The sequence below is a fragment of the Sprattus sprattus genome, assembly GCF_963457725.1.
Source record: "Sprattus sprattus genome assembly, chromosome: 13".
Lineage (NCBI taxonomy): Eukaryota > Metazoa > Chordata > Actinopteri > Clupeiformes > Clupeidae > Sprattus > Sprattus sprattus.
The window spans coordinates 1,711,624-1,730,470 of record NC_137911.1 but is presented as its reverse complement, the minus strand read 5'-3'; the positions used below and the strand labels follow the sequence as shown (position 1 = coordinate 1,730,470).

The 18,847-nt window shown below is 39.8% G+C and overlaps 1 protein-coding gene and 1 long non-coding RNA gene across 2 annotated transcripts; both read left to right on the top strand.

Moving 5' to 3' along the window:
- The first annotated feature begins 768 nt into the window (after positions 1–768).
- cd93 (CD93 molecule) lies at positions 769–3,874 on the top strand. The gene has a single exon (XM_080850591.1). It carries the CDS (start codon positions 850–852, stop codon positions 2,518–2,520), a length of 1,671 nt encoding a protein of 556 aa, XP_080706717.1. The 5' UTR covers positions 769–849; the 3' UTR covers positions 2,521–3,874.
- Positions 3,875–16,895: 13,021 nt separating this feature from the next.
- Positions 16,896–17,504, top strand: LOC308374235. Its single transcript, XR_013968866.1, has 3 exons — positions 16,896–16,984; positions 17,207–17,274; positions 17,368–17,504. It is a non-coding gene; the product is annotated as an uncharacterized lncRNA (long non-coding RNA).
- Positions 17,505–18,847: the final 1,343 nt, after the last annotated feature.

Here is an 18,847-nt window from a genome sequence, read left to right as displayed (position 1 = left end):
TGGCACCCAGAGAAGAACTTTTGAACATAACATAAAATTGTAATTCTTATGAATATTAATTGGGCATTCATCATCTTATCCTTCTGTACATCTGTACATTCTGTACAAATGTTGCGTGCAGAATTATATTGTACATGGGTGTGCCTCACATCCTTCCACAATTTCCTCTGTTAACTGATGGTCTGTGGTCATGGTTGAACTTGACTTTGATCATTTCTGTATTTTTCCTTGGACTAAAGATGTTTTGTTGTCTTTAGAATGGTGCCTAACTTGACTTAGTTTTGTGAGGCAGGTGCCTGGCCTCCCTTTATACCTAAATCTAGTAGACAATGTTCTGAGGTTGTGTTTCTGATTAACTAAAAAGTAATGCTAAATTGTTAGAGAACTATATGTTGAATAATTTTGTCGATTCAAGCAAGTTGTGAGTTTGAATTCCACCAACTCACTACTGACAACTTGACTTCATATCTACATGCATTTGAGGAAAAGTAAATAAATCAAAGATGTTACATGTTTAAAACCATAGATCTGTTAAACCAGTCTGAGGTGAGTATTTATTTTCAGACTGATATGATTTCGACAAGACATCTGGAAAAATAACTCACAGGGAGCATGCAGCTTCTTTGTTCTCAGAAAGGAACTGGCATGGAGAGGAGACAAAAGAAACCTGCTGCTAGATATTATTTCCGTTTTAACTAGTCCACAAAACAGGATGTTGCACTTTGAATATAGCATTCAATCACTGCGTCTTGGGACGTGTAACTTCTGGGTTCCCAGCAGTAATGCGCTGCAAACATAGCCTAACTCCATGCTATTTTATCATTAATCTACTGATTTAGCAAGAGTAAAATGTTCTCGTTGCTTTTACTGTGCCCTATTTTTGTTGCGTGTGAATTAGACTCTTCTCCAACGGCAACAGTTTGCTCCCCAAAGGCTTGCTTCACTTGGTATCGTGAGAAACATACGTTTCAGGAGACTGTGAAGAGGTGTAAGGAGCACGGAGGCGAGGTAGCCACAATCCGAGATAAAAATGAATTTACTGATATGGAATTTGCTGTCTCACAACTCAACGAAAATGACAGTCAGTTTTGGATCGGACTTTGGCTACAAAAGGGTAACTGTACTCTGCCCGGCCTAAATTTAAAAGGTTTCAAATGGATTTCTGGAGCAGAGGATTCCCAGTATTCCAACTGGAAAAAAGAACCAGAGACCACTTGCACAGAGGAGCGATGCGTTCTAGTTCAGAGATCATCCAGCCTTGACCTGAAGTGGATTGACGCGTCTTGCAGAGGACGACATTTTTACGTGTGTCAATTTTATTTCAAAGGAATGTGCCCAACTCTATCAGTGATGGGACCCTGGAGTGTAGACTACTCGGTCCCCTTTTCGGATTCCCGTTTTAACCAAGATAATGCTTTTGCTCGCTGGCCACACGGGACCTTTGCTGAGGTATCATGTGGGTCTAAAAGTCATTATACCATTTGTCAAGAAACAAACGGTATTTTTGCATGGACAGATCCGGGTCCGTATTGCAATGATCAAACCGCAAGCTGTGACTACAGGAATGGGGGATGTTCTCAACTTTGTTTTGCAGATGAAACAGGGGTTCACTGCGGGTGCAAGGACGGGTATCAACTAGGGGATGAAGGAACCTCCTGCACCCTTAAAAATGATTGTCTCTCTGCACCATGCGATTATGAGTGCGTGACCAAATCCGTTGGATTCATGTGTACATGTCCAGATGGATTCCTACTGGCAGCCGACCAGATCAGCTGCGTTGACGTCGATGAATGTTCTGTGTCACACCCATGCGGTGAGAACGTATGCCATAATACCAATGGAAGTTTCAAATGTCAATGCGGAGAGGGCTTTACCTCGGTGAATGGGCACTGTCAAGATGTCGACGAGTGCACTCAATCAAGATGTTCTCAAGGCTGTCTTAATTCTTTAGGGTCTTTCTCCTGTTACTGCTTTGCAGGATTCAAGCCATCGAACGGTTTAACATGTGTTGACATAGACGAATGTGTCACAAATCGCTGTGAACATAAATGTATTAATACTGTGGGGAGTTATATGTGTTCTTGTAGACCACATTTTAAATTAGCAGATAATGGAATATCTTGCATCACAGTTAAGTCTGGAGGTTCCAGTACACCACCAGATCCACCAGGTCCATTTCAAGAGCCACAGGTCACAGCTCATCCTTTGATTACTTATTCGCCTACCTCCACTCCCAAAAATCCATCTAATCACTCCATTACGCACACACCAGTTGGAGATATTGGCAACATCGGTGACTCAGTGTCTAAAGCACCTGTCAGTAATTCATTGGTGTTGATCTGTGTTTTAGCATCTGTCATACCGCTAGTTATTTTAATTTCCCTAACTGTTCTTATTGTCATTTACCGCTGTAATCGCTCTAGGAATCATAACAAGAAGCAAAGCCCTACAGCGGACAGTTATTGTTGGGTTTCTTCTGGTCTTGGATCCACGCCAGATAAAATACAGGACACAATATGAAGTCTGATTCAATAGCAACTCGTTCATTATGGGACATTATGGGGTAGATATAAGCATTAAGGTGTGTAAAGAATGTGATGTGTATTGCTTTTCCCTTCCATGTGGCTGTAAAATATATGCGCACGCAGCCGCGCAACTGTGTCAACACTTGAAAGTTGCTTTGCTTTAAAACTATTGAGCTTCTCTGTTTTATTTGTATGGCCTTATTGTTGTCATTACGACTAAGTTATTTATCTTTGACGAAAACACTGCCTTAAGTCTAAGAGTTTAGCCTTAAACGAAATATGACTGAGTTATCTGCTAATCTGTTCATCAAAGCAGGTCAACCTTCTTCAGATTTTCCTGTTCTGTTCTGACAACTATTGACCAGTTTCCTTCCTCAGCAAGTCTTATCTCAGGATGTGGCAGGGTATGGCTCTAAGAGGATCCTTGCCTAAGTTGCCTTGTTTCGAGTTATTCTTGTAAATCGAAGTGAGCTGGAGTTACACTAGGGCCGAATATGTGTTGAGGTACAAAAACAATGGAATTATTTGGTTTTTCTGTTAGGGTGGGTCTTTTTATTGCGTTGTTTTTTCCAGGAGATGCTGTACTACGGAACTGTACTTGTAATAATAAGGTTTGTAAAGCTGCTTTTAAGTTCTCTTCACATTTCCAGACCGCTAAGCAACTCTGCCAAGACATGAGAGGCCAATTAATGAGAGTACCATCGAAAGCTGAGAGTAATCTTCTACGAAACTTGCTCGGGGATTTGCAAGGGGATTTCTGGGTTGGTCTGCGTCTTCCCGACGGCCAGTGTACAAATGTTACGTCACCCTTAAAAGGGTATATGTGGACTTCTGACTTGCAAACCACGGAGTTTAGTAACTGGAGAAGCGATGAGACTGTATGCTCCTCAAGATGTGTGTCGGTCTCTACTGACCTAAAATGGACTGAGAAATTATGTCAGCACCAAAGCGAAGGGTTTTTGTGTGAAAATGTTCCGGAAGACGATTGCTCTAGCTTTATATTCGAGAACCCGAAGCACAGCATCGTCTACCATGACCCAATGGGCTGTTTATCAGGCATATGTGAACACCTTTGCCATTTGGAAAATTATGAGTCTTTTAGGTGTTCTTGTTTTCCGAACTTTGTAATCAACAAGAAAGACCAATTTGAATGTGAAGATAACAGTTGTACTTCAGAACGCTGCACTGCCAAGTGTGATCGCAACAGTTGTATGTGCGTCGAGGGTTACATATTGGACCAAGAAAATGCAGAACTTCATTGTGAGGATATAAACGAATGCGAACATGGCTACTGTGATCATTATTGTTTTAACTCACTCGGCAGTTACGAGTGTTCGTGCAGAAACGGTTTCAGACTTGTGGGAAAGGATAAATGTGTAGAAACTGATGAGAGTTTTGACGGGGCAACTAATAGCATCTTTTTCATGCCTTCTCTGAATTACACAACCGGCCCCGTAACTGCAGGGGCCCCGGGCACGTTTATTGGTGTAACAATTTTCGTTCTAGTTGGGACTGTTGCAGTTATATTCTTTGTACGTTACTGGAAACAAAAAATGAGCGCTCCTAACACCAGTTTAACTTCCAATGGAGATTGTATGCAAGTTAATGTGGTAAAAATGTAAAGCTGTGTAAAATACTGACACGGGACATGGATATCGCCCTAGGGCACACTGTAAAAAAAAAAACACACCTAATTTTACAGTTAATTACTCTACATTTTTAAAGTGGTTTTCTGTTTTGTGAAATTGTATAGGCCTACAAAACTACGTATAATAATGGAGGTTAACTATAAATTAAAAACATGTCCTGCTATTTTAAGGATAATGCCAATAATGACAAATTACATGGATTTCAATTTTTTTTTTACAGAAAATAACTATCATTTTTTCCATTTTTCTAAAATACATGCAAATGTAAATAAATTACACTGATAATCTGTAATTAAATATGTAGCTCATTATATTAAGGTTTATGTACATACTAACAATTTATCATGTTTCTATGTAAATTTACAGCAGCATAAACATTTTTGCAAACCCATTTTCATTAACCTGATAGAACCGTGATGTTTTTTTGGCAAATTCTACCTAAAATTCCATGCCCAAATGTAAAGGCCTACTTTTGAGTCTTACGCATAGTATGGTGGCAAATTTCAATTTGATGTTACAGAGTACCCCTCAAGCTATGATAATATGTCGTTAGAGTACCATATATGTTATCTCAAATTTTAGAAAGATGTTGATAACCTTCCCAAAATGTAGGCGCTCCCTAATTCTTATTCCTTTTACATCTAGATTACTTTGGATGTAAGTGGGAAAATGAATTGAAATGGCCAGTTTTCTCATATAATTGTGTGCCCCCAAGGGTATGCCATCACCTGAACAAATTTGGAACTGATATCTCATCCCAATTAAAAGTTAGAAGATAAATAATCGGTGACCTCTCCATACTCTAGACTTTTGCTGCTTTCTGATTCTACCAGACTCTATTTCAATCTTCTCGTCATCCAACGGTTGAAGCTCTTTCAATGGTGCTGTTACCCCATAAAAACATTTTTTTTTGGGGGCTGATTCTCTGTTTTATTTTTAGAAGCCACGATGATGTAGAATAAATGTGTTTCGTTGTACACCTGCATTTCGTTATGGAACTGTCTAAAACTTGCGTGGCTAAACGGCAAAACAAATGCACGTTAATTAGCCTACTGATTACATCCCACCTTCTCTGTTGTGCACTCGGATATCTTTGCATCTCATTGGTCTACAGTCATGATTGACACACGTGTGGACCAGTCAAGGAAAGTATTAGTTTATGTTTTCCACGTACAGACTTAGCAGAGTTTAGCATAGCAACCATGGACATATGATAACAACTGTAAAAATAGTTTTGGGTGCGTGCGTTGTGTCAGACTGTGTCAGACAATAACTATCTGGTTCGCTGCCTCTACTGCAAAGGGCGATGGGCCGAACTGGATCATTTCGATTGGTCAAATATCTACAATTCGGTCGAGGGGGTCAAAGTCTTCTCTATCATGGTCCTGCCTTTACATTCAATGCATAAAGTGTAAAATTTTAAGTCAATCTATCCAAAATATGTCAAACATGAAGTGAATCTTGCCAGTACTGTACTGATTACAATAAATGAAAATTGCAAAATTGAAAGCATATTTGTTTGTGAGTGCTTTGTCCTGCTCAGCTTTCCTCATCTTTGCTCAGCTCTGCTCAACCATTGGTCGCTTGTAGGGACTTGCTAGTTCGACCGCCTGGGAATGGCCCATCTCCCCCCAAGTCCCTATTGCTCATCCTGAGATCATGATCTAAACAAGAACAAGATGAACAAGATGTAGAGTGTTCGGGTCCTGAGACACGTGGAAATGCCAGCTACCTGCAGGCAGCCCCCCTTGGTCAGAACTTGGAACCCCTGGCTATCTTTCTCCAGGTTCTTTTTAATTTAGTAAGTGATAGTTGAAGGAATAAGGATTTAAGGTCCAGAGTTAATTAATGGATAGACAATGGCCAATAATTTGATGTATGTTAAACCGAGTCTTAATTGTCAAAATGTCACATACTTATGTTATTCATGCATAGATTTTGTATAGATTTCCTTAGGTGATACGCCAGACGTAGGCCTTTACCTGGTTAGGCTTGAGGAAATTGATAATTTCCTCTTCAGCATGGTTGTTGTAAAGGTCAGGGTTGCCATTCTTGACTGCCTGGACCAGCAGAATCATGTGTGTGTGTGTGTGTGTGGTGTGTGCATGTGTCTGTGTGAGAGAGAGAATCTGATGTGAAGACGTGCTGTGTGGTTTGTGTGTGTGTCTATCTGAGAGTGTGTGTGTGTGTGTGTGTGTGTGTGTGTGTGTATGTGTGTGTGTGTGTGTGTGTGTCTGTGCCTGTGTCTGTGTCTGAGAGCAAGAGTGTCTGTGTCCGTGTCTGAGAGTGAGTGTGTGTGTGTGTGTGTGTGTCTGTCTGTCTGAGAGCGAGAGTGTCTGTGTCTGAGAGCGAGTGTGAGTTTCTGTGTGTGTGTGTGTGTGTGTTTGTCTGAGAGCGAGAGTGTCTGTGTCTGTCTGAGAGCGAGAGTGTCTGTGTCTGTGAGCGTGTGTGTGTGTGTGTGACAGTGTGTGACAGTGTGTGTTTACCTACCAAATGTAGAGACAAACTGGGCTGTCCATATCTCCCCTCCAGATTTCTCTGCCTCTGCCGTTTCAGGATTCAGCCATGTGGGGTCTCCATGTTTCAAGAAACCCTATACAGCATGGAAACAGAGATAGATAGTTTTCAGTTTAACTTCTCCCTATCCAAAATCATATTTAATGGCAAGAGGATCCATTCACAGGAACATGTCAAATCCGCATGTGTAAACAAAGGCGTTTGAGCCGGTTTTCAGATAATCGTTCAACACAGCAAAACTGACACCTAGCTGGCTCTATGCACAATCGAATTGCCTTTAAAAAGAGCACAGATTTAAGAAATTTGAACTTACATGAGAGAAACCAGAGCATTAAATGTATATTGCTGGATTCGCATGTTCATATGTAAACAATGGCATTTGAGACAGTTTTCAGATAATCATTCAACACAGCAAAACTGACACCTAGCTGGCTCCATGCACAATCAAATTACCTTTAAAAAGAGCCCAGATTTAAGAAATTTGAACTTACATGAGAGAAACCAGAGCATTAAATGTATATCGCTGGATTCGCATGTTCATATGTAAACAATGGCGTTTGAGACAGTTTTCAGATAATCATTCAACACAGCAAAACTGACACCTAGCTGGCTCCATGCACAATCGAATTACCTTTAAAAAGAGCCCAGATTTAAGAAATGTGAACTTACATGAGAGAAACCAGGGGCCGTATTCACAAAGCCTTTTATCTTACCACTAGGAGTGCTCCTAACTCGCGTTAAAACCTTTTACGTAGGAGTAATTTCTTAAAAGTGATTCACAACGGCTCTGAGACCTACTCATACTAAGGATAATACCAACTCCTAAGCTTAAGATAAAAACTCCGTTGCTATGGATGACGTCGCTTCTCATGCACGAGTTTAGAAGGGGTGAGGACGGTGATTGGTTGTTGACAGGCTCTGTCATTAAAAACTCATTCGTGACGTCTCTCTAACAATCCCACTATATCGACTGAAAATAAGAGAATAACCTAGGCTTCAAATTAAGTCATATTAAATAGTTATGGACAGTGCAGTTAGCAGAATGCACACGCATGATGACAAGTTTGTGCATCCAACGGGAATGACACTTAGCACGTTAAGAGAAATATAAAGCGATCAATATAAAATATGGCAATTGCATGTAATCAAGGCAGTAATAATTAAAGCACCCAGCAAACTGTTAGGATATTATATTTCCAGCCCTTGACCACTTCAAATATCAGCACATACGGCCCTTCAAGCCCTCCAATCTTAATTGATCAAAGCGAAACGAACGTGAACCGTAGCCTAGGCGAAAGCCTACTGGTCCCAGGACCAATAGCCACTGTCACCCCAGCGGCATCCAGCTGGTAAGTTCTCAAAAACCTGCGACCGCTCTCCGTTGAAATGCACGAGTCATCGGTACATCCAGGCCACGGTGGACGAATTATTGTAATGTGTGTCCCGTCACTGGACATTCCTGCGATCGCCATGGAATTTACTTTGATCTTGTGTAATTAGCGATTGTCCAAAGGCAACTGGATAAACTGTTGGATGATGTGGGGTCTACAGTGCGTTGATAGTTTGATGAATTAAACGGCTGACTGATGATTCCCAGTGTTGTCATTTGCGTTTTCCCGAAGCCAAATAGGTTATCTTTATGTTTCCAAACATTTTACTTCGGGACACATCGTTGTTTAAAGGCGTCATTGCATCCCGCGCTAATTCTACGACAATATTAATACCTTCACGGTTTAAGCAATGTCTTTTATCAATTCCAAGTCGGCTGCAGCCATCTTACGATATTTTGTGAATAGGTCTTAGTGATTTAGGAGTCCTCATGAGGAGTTTTAAGCTGTCCTAGACTTAGGTGCTACTTTTAGGGATAAAATATTTTGTGAATTGCTCTTAGTAAAAAAAATTAGGAGTCCTACATTTAAGACTGACACGCCCATTATTTTTTAGGAGTTTCTCCTAAATTCGCCACTTATGAGCTACTTTTAGCCCTAAGATTCTTTGTGAATACGGCCCCAGAGCATTAAATGTATATCGCTGGTTTCGCATGTTCATATGTAAACAATGGCGTTTGAGACAGTTTTCAGATAATCATTCAACACAGCAAAACTGACACCTAGCTGGCTCCATTCACAATCGAATTACCTTTAAAAAGAGCCCAGATTTAAGAAATGTGAACTTACATGAGAGAAACCAGAGCATTAAATGTATATCGCTGGTTTCGCATGTTCATATGTAAACAATGGCGTTTGAGACAGTTTTCAGATAATCATTCAACACAGCAAAACTGACACCTAGCTGGCTCCATGCACAATCGAATTACCTTTAAAAAGAGCCCAGATTTAAGAAATTTGAACTTACATGAGAGAAACCAGAGCATTAAATGTATAGCGCTGGATTCAAATTTACGGCGGCCATTTTTATTTAAATTCGCCGTGCATATGTAAACTATAGCGTTTTTGCCGGTTTTCAGGGTAAAATTAAAAACTGACACCTAGCTGGCTAAATGCACCATCAAATTACCTTTAAAAAGAGCCCAGATTTAAGAAAAACTGTCTAGAAAGGCAGAGCCTTTTCTATGAAACTGTATGGCTCTCTTGATGACTTGAAGATGTTTTGATACTTTGATTTCATAGTGTATAAACTTAGCTTGACTTTCAGACGCGAACTTTCAGACGCTAAACGCTACATCTGATTAGCATATTCAAAAAACGGGAGATTGGACAGCTCTAGACCAGTCAGTTCATAAACTAGAAACTGTAGACAATTGACATTATGCGGAACGATCAACGTTTCCAACCGGGAAACAGACTTAGACAGATGTATTCATTTCCGCTCCTCACTTCCGTACACAGGTTGACAGCGAGCGGTAGGTTATCTCCTCTGAGGTAACTTCTAAGTCTCGCTTATTATAATATTTTTTTAATTTCTGGTCGAACTTTAGATCATTTGTTTTAATTAAAATGTCACTAATGGTAAAATATCAAAAACGGGAAAATCTGAACAGCAGATTTCGTTGTGTGTCGAGCTGTTGTGATGTGTCGGGGAGATTTAACTCTATCGTAAGTTTCCCCCAGTGTTCCGAAGGATGACAGTCAGGGCGATATGGGTCCAAAACATTAGGCGTGATCAATTCGTTTTAAGGAGACACACCACTGTCTGCAGTCGGCATTTTATGCCAGAAGACATGATTGAAGGGGACCGACGCCGTTTGAAACCAAGGGCGATTTCGGTGTTGTTGGCCTGCTCTGGAACAACTTCAGCCTGGCGGTCGCTCGACAAGGTAGGAAACAAGTTATGAATTCACTTCAGTAAATGCTGCTCCTCTTTCAGTGCCTGCCAGTTATGTTACTGTTGCTTATCATTAGGCTGGCTATTTCAAACAAAGCCAGAAATTAATTCTAGACTAGGTTGTAACATTACGTCGTCTTTATGAACGTGTGTTGGGCAAGCTACTTACAAATGTAAGTGAGCTTAGCTGTCAGTTACTCTGCCATTAGTTACTTGATCAATGAAGCAGTGAAGCTACTGAAAAGTTATTTAATTCAGGAAGTAGTGAAGCTACCGATAATTGTAGTACACTGAGTGACAAGACAGTCCTAGCCCAGACTTTTTTTGCTTAATTAGCTTCAGCACATTGTGTTCGGTCATACTGGTGGGTCAGATGAAGACCAGATTCCATTTAGTGACCAATTTGTGCAGAAAATCAAATAATACCAAGGGCTTCACAAACTCTCAAGTAGGACTGTATACCACACTCTTAGAAAAAAGGGTTCATGAAGGTGCTATATAGAACCATGGGGGTTCTTAGCCAAGAAAATAGAACCTTTTGCCTAAAAAGGGTGCTATTTAATTCACGTGAGGATTATTTGAACTTCAACGAACGTTTATAGAACCTTTATAGAACCTTTCTCAAGAAGACGTTTATTCTTCACTGGATTTAACGGTAAGTGACACACAACTTTCTTCTCCTTAATTTCATTCATAATTATTACCCCTGTTGTCTGCAAATCAAAACATAATAGGCCTCCTCCGTTTAGTAAAAAAAACAATGGGCGTTCCTCGTAAACGTCAGTGGGCGTTAACCGATAATATAAGCCGTCTCTGAATGATGTTAGCATCCGCTAGCTAGCCTAGCCTGTCACCCTAGTGTATCCATCATTGAGATACGTTTACCCTACGTCCGGCTGAAAATAAAATCAACGATCGATTATATGTTTTAATTGCAGCGGGACAACACAAAAAAAACTTTAGCTAAGTTTAGTTAGGTCTGTGTACTGTTCTCGCTACGTGTTCAGTGAGTTGACAGTATGTTCGTCAGCCAAAATAGAGCCAGGTAGCAAGCGCCTTGCTGCTTTATTATTGATGTCAGGTGAATACTTATGAGTGAAACAATAGTACACAAGAAAAAGAAAATAGTATCTTACTTAACACAACAAGTTACTATTACACCAAGAATCAGAGCAACAATAGATTACAGCACAGCTGACTAAGTGCTAACGTTAGCCACCAACGGAGTTATGAATGAATTGTGTGCTAACGGTGTCACATATTAGAACGTATACTAAACACACCTATTAACACCCCAACTATTAAAAAGATGAAACAGTTATAAACCTTAATAGATAGAAAAATCTTTAATCAATCTTTGTACATATTTCAGTAGCGGTGGGTGTCTAGATTAAGACAAGTAACTAGATTTCAACTGAAACGTGTTTTCGGTTTTATCCCGCTGTGTAGACCAACACGCAAAATTAGACGTAGTCACTGCTTTGGAGGGTGCGAGGGAAAGCATAATTGAATAGGCTTACTAGATATGTGCGTTGCTAAGTTACTGCCAGGTGTTCCCTATCCCACGATGAGTATGATGTCAAAGTAAAAGTCTGTCAAAAGGCCTACTAAAATAAATGTTTTTCTTCTTAATTTCTCTTATTCCAGATTATAATGGTGGATAAATGGACCAAACATGAGGTTGGCAAGTGGCTTCAAAGCTTACAGTTAGTGGATTTCAAAGAAACGTTCATGGGTATGCCTTTTCCTTATGGATTTCTTCAAATGCCCGTTTTGTGATGTGGTGAAGTTCCAGCTAAAAAAATACTTAACACACTTGCAGCTATTGCACAACGAGCAGCCGAATTTCAACGTTGTCTGCAATGTAGACAGATGCAGTAGAAGTTACAGAAGTGTTGCATGTTTAAGAAACCACCTGTATAGGAAACACAGAGAAGCTATACAGCCAGGAAGTTCCAGTTCAGAAACAGCAGTGTTTGAGCAGGTAGAAGAGGAGGATGTCTTTGAAGTAGATGACTGTGAGGAAGTAAATGGAAGATCTTTGCAAACAAATAATTTGGACACACTTTTGTCTGGACTTAAACAGCATGTGGCTCTTTTTATTTTAAATCTCCAAGAGAAGCATCTTTTACCAAAAGTGACACAAGACACAATAGTCACAAATTTACAATTCGTATTGAAGTTTTTCCAGCAGAATTACGCTGAAATCATCAAATTTAATTTAGACAACTCAGGCTTCATATTAGAGGACCATGACGACTTGGATGTTTTGCTTTCGAATGACAGGGTATTTGATTCCGTATTTGAATATGTGCAGTCAGAATACAAACTTCTTCAATATAGCAAACAGCATCTTCGTCTAGTAGAGCCTGTTCAAAAGGTTCTAGGTAAGAACGACAAGGGTGGTGAAGATACTTTTCAGTATATCCCAATAGGGGATGTTCTAAAGACCCATTTGGAGAAAGAGGATATTTATGAGTCATTCCAAAGGACCTGTGAGAGAGCCCCAAGTACTTTTCTTTTAAATGACTTCACAGATGGGGAGATTTTTCAAGGAAGTCCTTTTTATGGTGACACTAGTATTGTTAGATTGCATCTTTACACTGATGAATTTGAAGTTGTTAACCCTTTAGGCTCCAAAAAATCAATTCACAAGCTGACAGCATTTTATTTTACAATTGGCAATCTAGAAACAAATTTTAAATCTCAATTGAGATTCATACACCTGTGCATACTAGTGAAGCACAAATTGCTACAAAGGTATTCATATCAGGATGTTTTGAAACCCCTTATAGATGACCTTAAAACGCTGTACATTGATGGTCTCTGGATCACTGTGAATCACCAACTTAGAAATTTAAAGTGTGCTCTAGCCACTGTGTCGGCAGATAATTTATCAGCACATAGCTTGGCAGGATTCACCTGCTGTTTTAGCAGTGGACGGGTTTGCAGATTTTGCATGATAAACTACAATTGCTTGAAGTCCCATGTAAATGAAGACGAACTTCTGATAAGATCCTCTGAGGTGCACAAGTACCACCTTGAAGCACTCAAGGAGAGCAGCGAGGTTTCCAAACGGACATATGGTGTGGTCAATGAATGTCCATTTAGTCAGCTTAACTACTTCGATGTAACAAGAGCGTTTCCACCGGACTTAATGCATGATTTCTTGGAGGGCATTGTACCTATGGTCATCTGTCGGGTCCTCCAGGCATTACATTCCATGCGCATCGTCTCCCTTACTGACATCAATGCCGAGTTGGATGCGTTTGCAATAGGGAGGAATGACAGAAGCAACATCCCACAGCAATTGCCTCAAAGCGTATTAAAACAGACTAGACTACAGGGGTCTGCAGCACAAAATTGGTGCCTCTTCAGGATTTTGCCTTTTCTCATCGGACATTATATCCCACAAGGTGAGGTCCACTGGGATATTTACCTGAGGTGTCGAGAGATAGGCGAAATAATATTTTCCCCCACTATACGGAAAGGGATGATACCTTTTCTCTGTCTTCAAATAGGTGAATTCCTCTCTCATTTCCAATCTGCATTCCCTGAGACTTTCACCCCCAAGCTTCACTTTTTGATTCACTATCCCCGCCTGATTTTGGAGTTTGGCCCCTTAAAACAGCTGTGGTGCATGAGATTTGAGGGGAAGCATCAGTATTTTAAAAGATTATCCCGAAACACCTGTAATTATAAAAATCTGTGCTTCACCCTCTCTAAAAGACACCAGTTAAGACAGTGCTGGGAACTTCAATCACTAGACGTACTCCATCAGAGCAGTTACACTGAGGGTGAGCGACTTGTTCCATTCCGGGCTTTGTCATTGGACATTCAGGAAGGAGTGAGAACAAAAATCGGGATTGTGGACATCCCTAGTGATGAGAAACTAAGTGTAGTCAGCTCCCTCTCAACCAACAACATCAAGTATACAGTGGATGACAACTTCATTATAGATACTGTGGAAGAGGATATTCCCGTCTTTGTAAAGATTGCCAAGATTGTCCAGTTAAGGGGTGTTTGGATGATATTTGGACGGTTGTTGATTCCCAAAACATTTGACAAACATTACCATGCCTTCAAACTGGAGGATCAAAAGACTTGGATTGTTGTTCATCCAGGAGAGGAGAAGGATTATCACGCTCTTGACTCTTACGTTCATGATGACAACTTATTTATCACGCTGCATCACAGTGTGCAAAGTTAAAGGTGAACAGATGGATTACTTTTAGTATGCCAGTGTTATAAATACATCAGTGCACAGTGACACCATACGCACTTGAACTAACTTGACGTTTTTTTTTTTTTATAGAACAGGAAATTGATGGGGAGACTCTCCTGGGCCTGACTGAGAGGATGGTGGAGAAACTTTTCCCTCTTATGAAGTTGCAGGTGATGTTTATGAAGGAGCTGACTACATTGAGAAACTCCCAGAACTCACATTCCATCCCAGAACAGTAAGTAAGATGTGTTAGCCAGTCTATAGTGAGTAGGGATTTGTAAATAAGTAAGCATTTCAATTTACACCTGAAATTGATCTTACTACTTTCCCTCTCATCACCTAGATATGACGCTGGATTGCCCATGGAGGACCATATGCCTTGCTCACAGTGAGTATAGCTTTCAAGGTGGAGACACGCCAGGCAGATTATAGGACATCGTCATTGAGTCGTTTGAGGTTGTTGACACAAGTCGGGTGTTGGTGGTGTGATGAGATGAGTGGGGAGCAGACAGATGTATCTCCTGCAGGGACATCTCTGGAAAAAATATATCAATTGGCAAATGTTTCAAAAACAACCCAGCAAAAAAATAAATAAATAAATAAATAAATAGATTACTGTGTAGCGCCCCCCTAGGCCTATTTCCGACACTAAAGGGCGTTCCTGGGTTCCTAAACTAATCCCAGTAAAGTACTGTATATAATACATTTAATTCTTGCTTACCTTCTGTCTAAATGTCTGATGCTATATTTTACATGTGCTCTGATTTAAACTATTAACTTAACTATTATTCAAAAGAAATACCCTTTTAAACCTACACTATTACCCAATCATGTCTTAACACTAGGGAAATACTCAGAACTCAGATGATGTTCTTGGTGATGTTCAATTATCAAATAAAAATATAGTTTACTGATTTGAATAAGAAAATAAATATTAAAATCATCAATGTAATACATTCTTAATGAAAACAAAATGGGATACACCATGTATGAAAAGCTTTTGAATAAAATGAAATTAAAACAAACCTCAAGTTTGAATAAACCTTCAAATATACAGAAATCAAATAATTACAGTTACGTATACAGTCACTTAAAGATATCCATATGATAGTAGCTAGTAGGCTACTATAACTAGCATTCAGCTAACATTTAGCAATACACGACACATAGCATTAGCACAAAACACAATCGGTGGGCCCATGCACACACACACACATACACGCACTCTCTCACCAGTGAATCACCCACACCAGTCCTAGCCGGCAAATGAGCTAGGAAGCTACCTAGCAGCTAACCGTTGCAGTACTGAATTGTAGCTTGTGCTCGGTGTGGCAAAAAACAAACTCCTTCACTCCTTTTTGGAGCAAGAAAAATTAACTGACGCTACCTTAATCCAAGTGCTGTCGAGCTTCCGTCGAGTTGTCGTCCAGCAACGACAGGGAAGTCTCTCATGCGCAGTCTCCTCACATGTGGCTTCTTCTCTCCAACTCTCTTCTCCCTTTCGCGGGGTTTTGCAACCTTTTACCGCACGTTACTCAGTGCATACAACAGTAACAAAATAAGATACATATTACATTCAAACATCAAAATATTGCATGAAACAAATTACATTTCATTTGACCAATGAAGGCTGGCTAATTTGTAAGACAAATACATAGGCAAGCCAATATTATGGAAACATACCAACGTGCATTCTTAAAGTATTATGTGTGTCTGTAAACATAAATGCAGATATATAAACTTACATGTCATGGCTAGGATCCCGATGGAGTCACGAAGCAAAACGCGTTCGATCTTTTTGACCTTCGTGGTCAAAAAATGTGTGGATAGGCGAATTCCATGAGTTGTGTTGAATGCGCAAAGCCTGTGCCTGAAATGACTCCTCTGGCGCATGGAAAGCGCAAATGTGAACCTCGGTTACGCGTGAACCAATCATACCCTAAAATTATTCAAAGACAGGCAATGGGCATACCATTGTAAACATGAGAATTACTATTATTGGATAGAAGAGGTGTCGATCAGGGTGTGACCAATAAGATGGTGTCTCCGCCTTAATTACAATAGGCGACAAACTATCATGTCTGTTTGTCTTGGCCAAGTGTTCAGAAGTCATCTCTTCTGGAAACAGTATATTGATATGTTGTCTGCACAAATAATAACATTGTTTTGAATAATGTCCTCTCTCTTTTTAGACAAGTACCTTCTGGGTCTCATATCCAACCATGGCCGGCAGTTTTCAGCCTACCCACCTTCCCCCCTGAACTGCAAGCTGCACTCACAAGGAAAGATCCGGCCTTTAAAAAGAAGGACAAATCCCATCTACGGGCTTTATTAATTCAAGTGCTGTTTGACAATATCACTAAACACACTTGGTAAGTTAAAGTGGAACTCCGGTGAAAATGATGACTAGACTGTTACTAGGATGAGACTAAAAAAGTCCTTAAGTAGTCTTATGAGATGGCAATTTTTTTCAAGTCTTTCCAAAATGTCTACAATGCTGTTTTAGGTATCCCAGTCACAAAATTTATGCGGATGTCCTGGGGAGTTTGATCGCAAAATTCCCTTTCCTAAGAGATGGCAGTGCATCTGGACATGTATGTACATTAATGCTTTTCAAGAGTCATCTCCAAAAGACATGCAAATGAGGTTTGGCATTCAAACGGACGTAAACCTACAGACTGCTATTCACGAGTTGGCCCCCAGAATACTCAGGGTGGTAAAGGAGACTAGTCACAAAAGATTTTCACCCTCCCTCATTGAGCCGACGAGTGAGAGATTAAACGGTAAGTGGTTGTGGTTCGGCTGCATAATATTCAAACATAAACATATTTGAGTTTCAAGAATCACTGACAAAGAGAATGACAAAAAGGATGGAAAAATATTACATGTTGTATTTTTCTTGTTGAAATCTTCACGAATGTTTATGCTACATTTAGTTTTTGCAATGATATCCTTGATAATCCTAAGCATGAAGATTCATCATTTGGGTAAATGTCTCTTTACAGATGCTGCACTGCTGTTGCTGCCGGAACTTTTTAAAGAAAAAACTGAGTTTTTGTACTGCGTTGAAAACGTAAGTGTGGTCTGTTCCTTTTCCATAATTTGAATCCACACTAAATTTTAAGATTACCTAACCTGATGTTTCCCCTATTTCTTTCCTCTACAGGAAAACCACCCCTGTCCAACTGCAGTTTTCCATGGCTCCCTCAACGTTCTTAAGGCAGACACAATCACCATCAGGCTGGATGGACTTACAATGACCACATTAACCACTGGGGAAATGGCCATAGCCGAGGCCCTTGAGTTCCTCTTCAACTCATATTTTTTGTTTAACGTATCATACCCCGCCCCTCTTGTAAATACTTTATCCTTCATCCAAATTTTCCTATTCCGTTTATGTCCAAAAAATAAAAAAATCCCCATCTCTGTCCTTAAAATGTACAATCAATTTATGTCATTTGATTAAATACCTCTGTTTTTTATCTTTCTTTTTTTTGCCTCTATACAATAAATTCATTGTTACCTTTTAAAAAGCTTCTCTTGTTTCATCACTTTCATGGTGCTAATCAGCATTATAGTCAGAGTTGTTAATAGAGCACACCATAAAGCTAGACTTTAAAATATAATTTCTAAAATATGAATTTAGTCATTGATTAACCTAATCATTTATTTAGTATTTTAATTTACTGAAACGGTTAATTAATTTATTCAAATAAACATTTCGGTTCCATATAGAACCATTTTATTTAGGCTTTAAAGAACCCTTTCGGTTCCATATAGAACCATTTTATTTAGGCTTTAAAGAACCCTTAAGGGTTCTTTTGATGAACCCTTCAAAAGGGTTCTATATGGAACCATTTAGGGGTGCCATATATGAAGCATGCAATAGAACCCTTTTTGGTTCTATATAGCACCTTTTTTTCTAAGAGTGCACTTATCAAAGAAGATTCTAAAACAGAAGCAGAAATGTAATCCATGTGACATCATGCACTACTTCATGGGAGACACATTGAAAAGTTGCTAAAGAAAGAGTCATGAACATTTCAATTTGAATATTTTCAATGTAGTGCTATGCTGTTACATACACTTTTGTCTTGAACTATGTTCTACATTTCTACCAACAGAACCGTTGTCTACCGCTGATTGATGAGCTGAAGGAGATGGATCTGGCGTACCGCTTCAACGTACATCATTTAACTGTTAGTAGAACAATTAGAACCTGGGCTTATTTTCTTTACACAGTTTTGGGTGCTGTGGGCATTTGGATGGCCCCAGATGCAGTCCGTGCCATGATGCCTAGCGAGTTTTAAAGGTAATCTGACACACAGGTGATAGTAGACTACACTGAACTAAAATGTCAAACCCCTACTCACTCCTACTCAGGTTCTATTAGTGATAAGAACTGTTTAAGCAATCTGAAATCATCCCTTTACTAGATGAAGACATGGCTTTAATGGCTGATAAAGGCTTTACAAAAGATGATTTAGTACTGGGCAACGTACACAGACGACATTTTCTGGGAAAGAACTTTCAGCTGTCTCGTGAAGATGTTTTAGCTACTCAAGAAACTGCCCAGCTGAGAATACACGTGGAGAGTGATTAGGCGCATTAAAAAGAATACATTGTTTGATTCCATCATCCCTCTG